Here is a 12,968-nt window from a genome sequence, read left to right on the forward strand (position 1 = left end):
TCTCCACCGAGTAATTGATGGTCATTGTGACCATGATGCAGACTAAGTTGACACTTATTGTGGTGGCTGATGGGAGCAACTGTAAGTGGGAAATGCCTGTATGTTTGCTCCCATCAGCCATCATGCTGAATGTCAAGTTAGTTTGCATATATTGTACACTTCGTGTGACAATTTCAGGGATGTACACTACTAGGGTTAATAGTTGGTAACAGGTCAACAGGCTCACAGTTTTCCTTTTGTACCTTTAATTTGACTTTAATTTAAATTTATTTGTATTTAATTTTTATCTTTAATATTCATTAAACTTTCACTCCAGGCTCTTCTTCTCTTATAAATACAAAAAGTGATAACATCTTATACAAATGTAACAAGACAAACAAAAGCATGAAAATGAATATTTTTATTTATGCAACTCTGGTAAAAGGGTAAAGTATACTCATCTACTGAACTGGTGAACAAGTATGATAATTTTAGTGCTGTTCAGTCATCACAGAACAAAACACCCACAAACATCATTGACAATCTCACCTGAAAAAGAGGCTGATTTTCATAGGACAACATTCAGTGTGACGCATTACATACCACTTTACACATCCAAGAACTAACAATTTGGATTTTGTCCGCAGTCTTTAGGAATCAATTAAATTATTTTAAACTATCACCAATTAAAATTACTTACTAGGCAATATTGGGTTATTTGAACAGAAACATCAACAGCCGTAGTCAGACATAAATGTACCATAAATGTGCAGCTAATGTTTAGTATCTCAAGCATCATTTATAACACATACTGATTAAAATATTGAAAAATTCTGTACAAATTCAAATTTTGCAGCATACTATAATAAAACAAATTTTTGTGCAGTCTCAGTCATTGGATTCCACCTATAAATGAATAAACATTAATGCCACATTTGGAGAGAGCTTATATTTTTTCATTCTTAAAATATTCATACTCTACTGTGGATTCTTAAAGAACATATTATTCTCTGTTCATTATTCTCTGTCAGACAAATGTATTAAAAACCCAACACTAACTAAATAAAATATTGTGTTACACTTCAAACATATAATAAATAAATGTTAACACATTTGATAGTTTAACATCATGAACAGATAAGTTATTTGTTGGTTTGTAAAAAGGAACTGCAGCAGTAACAACAAATTCAACAACAACAATAATAACAAAGAATAAATAATCATTATCTGTGAGAGGAAAGCGCTTTTTTCACTACCTTTGAAATAAGCATGGTAATTATAATAATAAAATGAAATTAAGTTTGTACTATGGATGCATAAGACAAAAATGGTTTAAATTTTCGTATATTGTATTAAATTTATTTTTAACTTGAAATGTGGTATTTACTGCAAAATACCATTTCTGTACAAAGCAAACTTACATTAACGCTAAACTATTCAAACGAAGTGTATTGGTCAGTACCTGACAGAGCAACAGCAATCTCAGTGTAAAGTGTAAGTATAAGCAGGTGAACTGCTACTGTTAAGACACACGTGAAAAAATTAAGCCACAGCAGTGCAGTGCAGCTACATGTTGAACTACACTGCATAAGTTACAAAATTGTTTATTGAAAGCAGGTTCTCTGATTATGTGGGAAATAGACAAAAAGATATTAAAATAGTCCCGCAAGCTATACAAAGGTAAAACTGCGAGCAAGTTATAATTTGAGTTCAAGAACTTGATCTTCATTGTTGTAAGAAACTGAAAGTCTGATTTCTAAAGCATTTTCTCTGGAAAGAGGGGGGAGGATGTTAGTTATTGCATTCACATATTCATCACTAATAACATGAGCAGGTGGTGAATTCACAGTTAACAGTTATGGTGTGAAGGGTGAATAGAGACTGTCCTGCTTCACCTTTACCATCTAACAATGAATGACAAGATTAAATTCTTCAAATAGTGACAACTCTAGGCTGGAACATCAACAATATTAGCAAAAGCATACGTTGCTTCTCATCGTAAAGATAATTCATTGTGTTGCAGACATGCACAATGAAAAGATAGTTACACATTATAGCTTTTGGCCAAAGCCTTCATCAGCAAAGAAAACACATACATTCACATAAGCAAACAATCTCATGCACACATGACTGCTACCACCAGCAGCTCTGACTGGAGATGGTCCTCTGGTCGGATGTGCCGGCAGTAGCGAACTGTGTGCGTGAGGTTTGCTTGCTTGTAAGAATGTGGGTGTGTTTTCTTTACTGAAGAAGACTTTTGCTGAAAACTAGAATGTGTAACAGTCTTGTCGTTGTTCCTGTCTCTAACTCAACAGGTCTTTGGAGTCAAGTCACAATCTACCGTCTTGCTAATATTGTTGAAATTAAATTCTTTATGTGCTTCTTTCCTGTATAGTCACAATGGTAAGAACACATATGACATTGCACAGTTTTAACATTTTTCTTGTTCTCTATCAGAACTCCTGTTTTTATTGTTTGGAGCTTATAATTTTTCAGGGCTGTTTTTTCACTTTTTGGAATTAACAACAAAAGGAGGTTAGATATGATCCGTTTCTGCTCTTCCTCTAATACTGTTAGTTTCCTGAATAGCAGAAAAATTAATTCTCTGTCAGCTGCTTATTCTTCAGTCCCAAACATGTTTGTCTTAAGTTACTTAGTACAGTACGGTTATGTGGTAGGGAAGCTACTGGTCTATGTTACACCTGGAGATATGAAGAATGCTAACATAGGTAGTATTTCACCTCTTATGATTAAAAGTAAAATGAGGACAATAAACAGTACAAACAAAAGGCAAGGAAACTTTTAAAATTTGGTATTACAGAGGAATACTGAAGATCAGACAGTTAATGAAAAAAACTTAATAAAACTGATGAGAAAAGAGTTTTATGGCACAGTTTGACTAAAACAAGGAGAGCTACATCAGATCAGCCTTTGGACTGAAGACAACAAGAACAACAACAACAACAACAATGATGCATAAAGATAATATTTAAAATCTCAAAAATACTCTGTTTTAGAATGATCATAGTAGAATGTGACTTAAGTACCATGAGTGGGAATATATTGTCATTTGTGTTCTGGTATGTTGCATCTCCAACCGAATGGACTAATTCACATCTCCAACTGACTGGACTAAGGCATTATATTTATTGGACCCTTAAATTTCTTAGACTTACTCACACAGTTTGTGTGATTTGTGAAGACAACTGACTCCCAGGAACAGCAAAATCTGTAATGTACATAGAAGTACCGTTTTTTGTTTTTGTGGGTAGTTATCTGTAACTTATATAAATTAGTGACTTCGTCACACTGGCAAAATAGTATAAAAGACTTAACTGTTTTTCTAAACATACAAAAAAGGGTGCAGGGTATAACATACACATAATAAATAAAACATGAAGTACAGATTGGAAGTACAGTTTCAGTCTTTCCTAACACAGTTATGATTGGTAGATTAGGAAACATATAAACCAAAGATGCACATGATGTGTCTCAAGATATCTCTTCAACATAGGCAAAGATAGCAATGGTCAATGATCCAAAAAGAGGGATATGATCTATTAGATTTGAAATTCCAAGACAGGAAGGTATATAATACAAATTCATACTTGTAAATAATAGAATGGGCAAACATATTCTTATTATTGACTTCCAGTTCACCCAACTGAATTGTGCATGTACAACTAATGATACAAAGAGGTCAAAATAAAAGCTTTCTACAACAGCATCATGAAAGTAACAGACAATAAATGCAATCTTATGTAAGTGAGCTTGAACAGATTGATATGTAATGATTATATCCTTGTAATAAATGGCTGATATGGATAAACAACTTGAAAAATTTAGTAGTGATAGTCATATTCTTGTAGCTGTAAATCACTGTGACAAAACTGACAAGCACAACTTAACTAAATGCAACATCTTAACTGCAAGAATTTATCTGTTTATTGAGACCGTAGAGCAAAATATTGATTGTAAGTCACTTTCCTATAAGTAACGGTGGATTTATCTCACTGTGCCACAGAGGTGATATATAAATATAATATTGTAAAAGCTTACTTGTAACTTTCATGTACTGATATGCAATTTGTAATTCATTTCTGAAAAGATCTCCTGAAAGATTGTTTTATGATATAATCTACAAACACAGCAACATTTATTACGATTAAGTGCAATTATGCCTTGCAGCCATAAGAAGCAACATATACTAGTTGTGAATAGGCTATAAGTTTTAATTATTAACCCCTTTGAGCTGATTTAGTCAAGGAAGGAGCCAGAGAATGCATCCCAAGGAAAGTCACTTGAGTACGGTACAGTACTGCATTGTAAAGCTACAGAGGCACTTCTAATTTCAAATAGTTATTTCACTTTATATATTCAATAAACAGTTTAGGGAGAGGGAGATGTTCAAACATTAAAAATGTGCCATAAATTACTGCACTGTAATTAAGTTGGGCCCAGCCTACTAAAATTTATTTGACTACTTGTGTTTTCATGCATTTACACATTTACTCTGTTTGGTCAAATGAGTATTGAAGTAACAACTGATTGTGTAAAAAATATGATTTTAAAAGATAGTAATAGTGACAGTCATACAAATGGTTTGTGACAATGACCTCACATACATCTGTTCCATATGATCACAATATTCTCTTACACTTTAGGCTCATAAAAGGTGTTAAAACATTAAAGATATTTTTATTAAATGTTGAATTATTTTGGGAAATGAGGGCAGAAAGCTGCTAAACATAACAGCACACACACACACACACACACACACACACACACACACACACACACACACACACAAACTCTGCAGCCTCAACAGTGTTGCCACAGTTACATGCATGTGTGCTTTTCTGTGCTATAATGTATTGTCTATTCACCACATTTTGTAATTTCCATTACTGTAAACTGCATTACAGGTGAAATATTCTATTCTGAGAACCTGCCATGTCAAATTTTTGCTATGTCATATTACTGTGCAGTCTGATAGTATATACAATGATGACAGCTGTTTATTCATCAATATTACATAACTACGAGTATGATAACTTCTAGAAATTTTTCCCATTATATGGTTCATGTGTAATAGTTTGTTATGGATTATGTCCATGTAAAGATGTCCACCCAAACAAAAGAATGGAGAAGCATAAGTATGTGTTATTGATTTATATTTCAACATTAACATTTGAAATCATAAAAATTAAATTTTATGGTCTTTGGTATAACATATTTACATGACACTTTATCGTGTGTCTACCATTTAAAGCTCTTGAACCTAGAAACAATCTTGAAATGCAGTTGGAGATCAAAATTAAGGAGACATTCACTTAGCCTCTCTAATCAGTGCACACACAATCGTTAAGACTGAAACCAAATGCAATCACTGTAACTTAATGAAGTCCACAAACATACTATTACAAAAACAAGCAAAACAGACCACTTTCCTACTTGTAAGGAAACACGCATGAACATGAGTGATGACTCTGGAAGAAAAAGGCGGTAATTGCAGCAATCTGAACTAAGCATTACAAATTTTAAAAAACCTATGTAACTGATTAAAAATTAATCATTCTGACATGGTAAAGAAAGAAAAGCTGTTTCTGTTACTCAGTCACTATGAAATAATTGTTTTAAACACATTAACTGACTACATTCTAAGAGAAAGAACTGTAGACAGTTTACATGGCAATAAATTTCACAGCCTTTTTCATAATTGTGTAATACTTTGTTTATCTATTTTACAGAACAATAATAAATAGATTTCTTTTAACATGAAAAATTAATTAATTTTACAATTGTTGCCTTCTTAAATTAACACAATAGTGTAAATGAATTGATATTATCCATAAGGCTAGTGAACACTGTACAGGCCATATTTTTGTTTTCTGTTATTGCTCCACACGTCACATTTTATACAGCAGCATTTTAAGTTACTCGTGTTTCTGAATCATATATTAAAGTGCCCAACTTAACTAATCTCAGTTACAAATGTAACAACAGTTCTTCAGATTGTAAACAAGGAACTAAACAGCTTCACTGAAAAAACAAAACAATGGACAATGACTCACAAAAATAAAATATTAACTCTTCAACAACACAGATAAAGATGAGAAGAGATGAAATACAGTAAATTCAGTTTTTTGTTGCCTACGAGGTGAAATGACATGATATCAATAAGTGTTCCAAATGTTTATGAAGTTTTACATATTTACAAAAATCTGAATAAATTTATATACAGATTTACATGATTCATGAGCAGAAAATTAGTCAACTGGAGGCTGTTCAGGAGGGTCTTGTGTAGCTGGTGAGGAACGACTACTAGAAGACAGTTCTCCTTCTGATACTGCTCCTTCAGGACTCTGATGTGGGGAACCATCAACTCCTGATACACCTGCTGCAATGGACATCTCACGAACATTACCTGGTAAATAATCTTTCCATGAGCGAAAAAGGTAACGAGTGAATTTTCTCAACTGCCTGAATTTGCAGTAGGTGGCTCCTTCTGCAGATTCCAACTGTTGAGTCTGTATAAGAAATCCTTTTTCCTTAAATGTCTGCTCCAACTTTTCTCGAGCCAAAGACTTTCTTGTTTTCCGTTTGCGACGTGATAAATGATATTGTGAAGAATTTTCCTCACCGACATCTGCAGGCCTGAAGATATGATCAGTGCTGTGTGCAGTACTGAAATGAGCCCCACTTTGTTCAGAAGTCCTATTCAGTACATTAGCATTCTGCAGTTCTCTTGTTAGCATATCATTACACACTGGAAATTGCTGAACATGAGTTCTTGAACTGTCTAGTGGAAAAATTCCTTGCGTGTGATTATCTTTCACAGGGATATTTCTGTCACCTCCACTCATGGTTGAAGCAGCTGTAAGAAAATTCTCAGATGGAGACGATGATGATGCTGCACTTGATTGTTGAAGTGATTCTCTTGGAAAGAATTCATACCCTCTCATAGATTTATCACCTGTTCCACTGTAGTAACGAAAATTACCTCCAGAATCTACAGAAAGCATTTTCTTTTCTTGAAGGCTTGGTTTAGCCCCTCCTGTAAACTTGAATTTGCATATGCTGACTTCAGTTGTGGGGTTAGTACTATTTTCACTTGGCATGGGTGGAATGAAAATTGCAGAGCGTTTCTTTTTTGTTGGAGCTCCAGAGGCTGGAGGGTTGCCCAATGGTGCCAGTCGCTTCATCCTAGTAAAACTGGTTTCAGACAATGTGGGTGTGGAATTAGTAGAATTTTTATGATTGGCTTCTACCATCATTGAAAATGCTTTAGGAATCACAGTTTTACTGTGTGTTGACTTAGGGTCTTTCCCAGGAACAATTTTGGTAGGATTTGTTTGGGTAGGAGATGGTGTTGCAGTGACCTGTGGCAAAATGTTTACTGATGGCAAAGGTGATTGGACAAACCCTTGACTCTGCTCTGGAGCAATAGGCACTATGGGTATTGCGCCTAACTTCTGGTAATATAGAAGTTGTGACTGAAGAGCCATTGGATGCACAAAGACTCCTGTACTTGGCCAGTACACATATCCAGAAGGCATAGGTGGAATGACAGCACTGTTAGGATCAAATGGAAATACTGACACTGAGGACGGATTTGGACACACTGAAGGAGGAAACATACTTAAACCTTCTTGTACACCTTCATTATCCGGTGTTGCAGAAAGCATGACTTTGGGCTCACTATTTGCAATCACACACTCACTGGGAAAGTCATCAAGCAGAGATTCACTTTCTTCTGTGTGGTCCGCCTCACTCGGTGATGGGGGTTCACTTTTTACTGTGGTAGCTTCACTGGTTCTGGACTCATAAAAATTGTCATGTTTCCTTAACAGTCTAATTTTTAGCTGATTCAAGTCTTTCATGCAAAGATTCAGTGGTTCCTCATCCTCACCTAATACTGAAGTCCCTTGGGCTTTGTCCCAATTCTCTGTGTCAACACGAGATTCCACTTTACCAACATTACGTAAATAATCTGCACTTACTGTAGTTCCTCGATTAGGGTCATGTGACACAGCTGTCAGTCGCTTTTCCAGTAAACTGCTGATAATCCTGTTCTGCACATCACTGTGATTGAGTGGTACATTGGCCTTAAAAGATTCAAGAATTCCATTCTTAGCCCTTAAAAATGATGAGTCATGTGCAACACTGGTACCAGCTGTGACATCAGTGGATGTGTTACATATGACTGGTTCAGGCTGATTTAACTGTCTTCCATGCCACTCTTCAGTAGTATCTGCAACAGCCTTTGCAGTCATGCCAGGAAAAACAGTGCCATAATTCTTGTAAATTAAATGGCATATGTCAGCTTTCTTTGGTTTTCTTCCTCTCCGTGGCTTCATGTTGTCAAGAGTTATTTCTCCCATATATGGCAGGTCCTGATAGTTCATTACCTTATTTGCAGTGTTAGAACATACATTTGCACTTGATGCTGTAGAATGGTTTAAGCAGCTGTTGCTGTTCACATCAGTTCCACTTGATACAGATGATATGATGACTGATGATCTTCTGTGGTCACTCTCACAAGATGATTTGTTGATTCCTGTATCTGCAAGGAGGCAACTATCAGTGTTTGCTAAAAGGCTTCCCAAAAGTCCTTTTGGTGGAACACACCTTTCACTGTTTCTGTTGACATTATGTCTTGCAAATCTAGGAGATGTTTCAGTAATTACACTGTCTTCAGTTCTATGTTGAAAATCCATATAGGTTTTGCCAGATATATCACTAGGTGCTGCTACTATATGCAGTCTTTCAATTGCAGTAGCTGCAGCAGTCAGTGGGGAAGTCGATGTACACTGACCCTCAGGTTCCCGCTTGATGACAGGGGGGCGGCGTGGGACAAGGGGAGGAACTGGACGTTGCTGCTTGCTCTGGGCAGATTTTGCAGCAGCTGCATCCTGCTGAGCCATTGCAGCTTCATAGTGGTCCAGATATTCTGGTGGAAGAGCCTGGTGATGGAATTTGAGCTTCCAGCGAGATCTGCGTCGTCCCCTGAAGTAAAACAAAGAAATTATCGCAACATATAAACAAAATGCTTCTGCCAGTTTGCAGTTACAATCCACAATAATTCAAAATCAAAATGAACAGATACTGTACCTTCCTCTGCCTCTTTCTCCGGGATTGGGCAAACAAGTAGATGTGGATACAGGAACTGAATTTTGACTCCCAGTATCATCTCTGGAAAAAGAAAAAACAAGTCTAATGAATATTTATATAGCCAAAAAGATCATGAGTTGAAGTAAACACAAGTATGATTTCAAAATAAGTTAAATATTATTACAAATTAAAACTAATGCTTGTGATGCATAATATTTTTATATGTTAAGTATGACATAATAATCCCAATATAAAACATCTGGATACCAGCCACTTTCATCTTTAAGAAAACATACACTCAAGAGCCAAAGAAAGTGGTACACTTGGCTGATATCATGTAGGCAGCCACAACATGACATGGCATGGACTCGACTAATGTCTCAAGTAGTTTCTGTATTTGAATGCGCATGCCTATACCAGTTGCTTTGGCATTTCAGTGAATATCATGCAGTCATATTTGTGTAGAACAAGTATTGGGATATCTTAAAATACTTGCTTTTATTTTAATATGATTTCAAGCACAAATGAAATAATGATATGAATTAGTGTAGATTGCTACTCACCACAAAGAGTAGGTATTGTGCTATGGACAGGCACATTTAAAAGTAGACAGTTAGACAAAGTCCTTCATCAGTGAGAAAAACATACACAAACACACACATTCTTACACGCACAACTCTCTCTCTCTCTCACACACACACACACACATACACACACATACACACACACACACACACACACACACACACAGAAGTCTACTGCTGTCCCTGGGCGTAGTGGTGCCACAGTGCCCAAAGATGACAGTATCCATGTATTTGTGAGTTGTGCATGTGTGTATGTGCTGTGTTTGGTTCTTGTCTGATGAAGGATTTTGTGCAAAAACTGATATTTTTCAAAAGTCTGCTTTTAAATATGCCTGTCTGCCACTCAGCACCTCCTCTATGGGAGAGTTACAATCACTACTAATTCATACTGGTAAGTAAATCCAGATTTTCCATTATTTAAGCAGAAGTGCCACAACATGTCGTTGCATGGACTCAACTAATGTCTGAAGCACTCAGAAAGGGAGGTGGAAATGAAATGAAAATTCTTGAGTTGAGAGGATATGTGATGTTATTTCAGTGAGTATAATACTGAGTCTGTATAAGCCCACTTAGCAGTATGATGTTGCACCACCTCTGACCTGGATGCAAAGCACTGATTTGGTTTGGAAGAGTGCCATGAAAATTGTTTCCTCTTCATAGGCAAGCTATTCTAAAACAGTTGTAAATGGCCTTTGATATCCTGGATCCTGGCACAGGGACAGAAAAGATGTCTGAGATGAAAGCTCTCATGTAACAGATCTGAGGATCTTGCTAGTCACTTGAGTACCTCAACATCAGGCAGGCAGTTCATACACACATGTCATATGTGGATGATCATTGTCCCGTAGAAAAAGAGTGCCATGATACTGTAACTTGAGATGTAACACATGAAAACACAGGATGTCCATAACATACAGCTGTCCTGTCAGTGTTAGAGTTCCCCCAGTCACTACCAGCCATGACCTTAAGTCATACCCAGGCGTGCCCACACTATTACGCAATGAGTAACACCATGGATCCTCTCCAAAACATTGGAAGAAAAGGACCTCTGACCATGTGCCACCATACCCAACGACAATGGCCATTCAGGGTGGTGTGGAACTGCAGTTCATTGCTGAACACAATGCAATGTCATTTATCAACAGTCCATGCTTCCTGGTCACGGCACCACTCCAAAAGCAGCCATCTGTGGTGATAACAGCAGCCTATGCATGGGATAGTAATAATTCCTTAGTCCAGCTGCTGATAATCTTAATAATAAATAAATAAATAATGTGGGATGACACTAAATGCTGTAGGGAGTCAATTACTTGTTCTTGGGTGGCAGGCACAGATGTCAAGGGGGTACAATATGTCCATTGCACAATTCAGTGAACTTCATGTATGGTTCTCATACGTCTTTGATCGAAACCTTAGTGATGAATATATGTGCCCTCACATTCCCATCCAGTCCAACATTGGGTCACTGTCACATACAAATGCCCCACAAATCTGAATATTGCACAATTCAACCAGCCGATGTAATGGAGACCCGCAGCCTGAAACTCTGTCAGGGGCTGACAACACTGTCTTACATGAGCATGTGGCATCCATGTGTCCTTGACAGTGATCACTCAAAATCTGATGCTGCTCATGCCCCTTAAATACCCACCCAGACCTGATAACAACACTAAAAATGAACAGCACTAATGAACTGAGAAGGTTTTTCTATCTGTCATAGAGATTTGCAATTCTAATCATTTACATGCCTGCTGATGGTATGCATGCATATGATGTTACATTGACATCTGATGGTGTCTTCAGGATGCTTGCTTTTTGTCAGGCAGTGCATTTATACAAATGTAATATATACATTCCCAAATGGCTATAGAAACATATTTTAACCTCAAGACAATCAATACCAAAACATATCACTTCAGTAATAGCGGTGTATAAATTACCTAAATGTGGTGATGATGATGTTTCGTTTGTGCTCAACTGCACAGTCATCAGTGCCCATACAATGTCCCAATCTTTACACAGTCCAATCTAGCCACTTTCATGAATGATGAAGAAATGATGAGGAAAGCACACAGTCCCTGGGCAGAGAAAATCCCCAATACAGTCAGAAATTGAACCCGGGACCCTGTGACCCAGAGGCAGCAACAATAGCCACTAGACCATGAGTTGTGGACTTATCTAAATGTGTAACCTACTGTGCAAGCCATGAATTAGTTTGTGGTGGATGTTACGCCAACATAATTTCCACTTTTCCTGTTGGCTCATAGATGATAGAAAGATTTCTCAGTATAGCTCCATAGCAGCTCAGATCTCTCTAATCATGTGAAATGTATCATGTCCTTTCTTCCAAAAATACTCATATGTTATATAGAAATTCTTCCAGTCCATATGCAGCATAACAGCAAACCTGTGCTTAACAGAATTGGTTAAAAACAGTCTTGGTTGCTATTGCAACCAAGACTGTTTGAACCCGGTTGCAATAGCAACCAAGACTGTTTTTAACCAATACTACATATGTTATATCTATTTGGTATGGCTGTTGTTGTAGGAACATGAAAGTTTGGTAAAGGAAAATCTGATTATCTATCCTTCTCCATCATCAATATCTTCTTTTTTTGTCTCATCAATTCTGTAACATTTACACTGTATTCAAAATAACATGTTCAAGTTTTCACATTGGATGGAAGACAGAATATTGGAGATGGAATATTAGTGTGGACTGGATAAGGATGGGGAGAAGAAAATAAACCACTGCTCCATTGAAGGGAACTCCTTAATATTTAGCATGAAGAATTTAGGGAAAAATGGCAAACCTAAATAGTGGTGCCCAGATGAGAATTTTAACACTAATTTCTTACATAGACTGAGTCCTTTTAACAAAAACTAATTTTCTGCAGTATCTCTGTTTATATAAGTTATTTTGGTCTATTTTAATGTGTGTTACATAAAAACATAATAATGAAAGTATCAGTTTGAAATATGAATGGACACAATGTTGATTAATTTGCAAAGTCTTGCTTAAATACAGTCAAAATAAATATATTTTTATCATTTCTCAAATTTATGGACAAAAAGAATAATAAATCTATGAGACTATTGGGACTACCTATTTCTAATGGTCCTATTTGTATTCAGTCCATATGGATTCCCACTTTTGTCCTCATTGCTAGTAGTCAATTATTTATTCTCACACCATTATGTTGTATCAAACTGAATAACATTCTTTAGGATTTTTCTGAAAAGAATGGCTCCTTGTCACCAGCCTTTCACCAAAATATTTCCAAATCTGTT

At 36.4% G+C, this 12,968-nt stretch overlaps 1 protein-coding gene across 5 annotated transcripts in view; it reads right to left on the reverse strand.

Moving 5' to 3' along the window:
* Positions 1-227: 227 nt before the first annotated feature.
* LOC126475514 (uncharacterized) overlaps positions 228-12,968 on the reverse strand; it is a 33,447-nt gene continuing 20,706 nt past the window's right edge. For all 5 annotated transcript variants that reach the window (XM_050103438.1, XM_050103440.1, XM_050103437.1 and 2 more), the window contains 2 exons: positions 9,094-9,174; positions 228-8,988 (listed from right to left, as the gene is read on the reverse strand). In XM_050103438.1, the coding sequence (XP_049959395.1) occupies positions 6,249-8,988; positions 9,094-9,174 (2,821 nt within the window). In that variant the 3' untranslated portion in view covers positions 228-6,248. The remainder of the gene's footprint in view (positions 8,989-9,093; positions 9,175-12,968) is intronic.

Source organism: Schistocerca serialis, chromosome 4 (assembly GCF_023864345.2).
Source record: "Schistocerca serialis cubense isolate TAMUIC-IGC-003099 chromosome 4, iqSchSeri2.2, whole genome shotgun sequence".
Lineage (NCBI taxonomy): Eukaryota > Metazoa > Arthropoda > Insecta > Orthoptera > Acrididae > Schistocerca > Schistocerca serialis.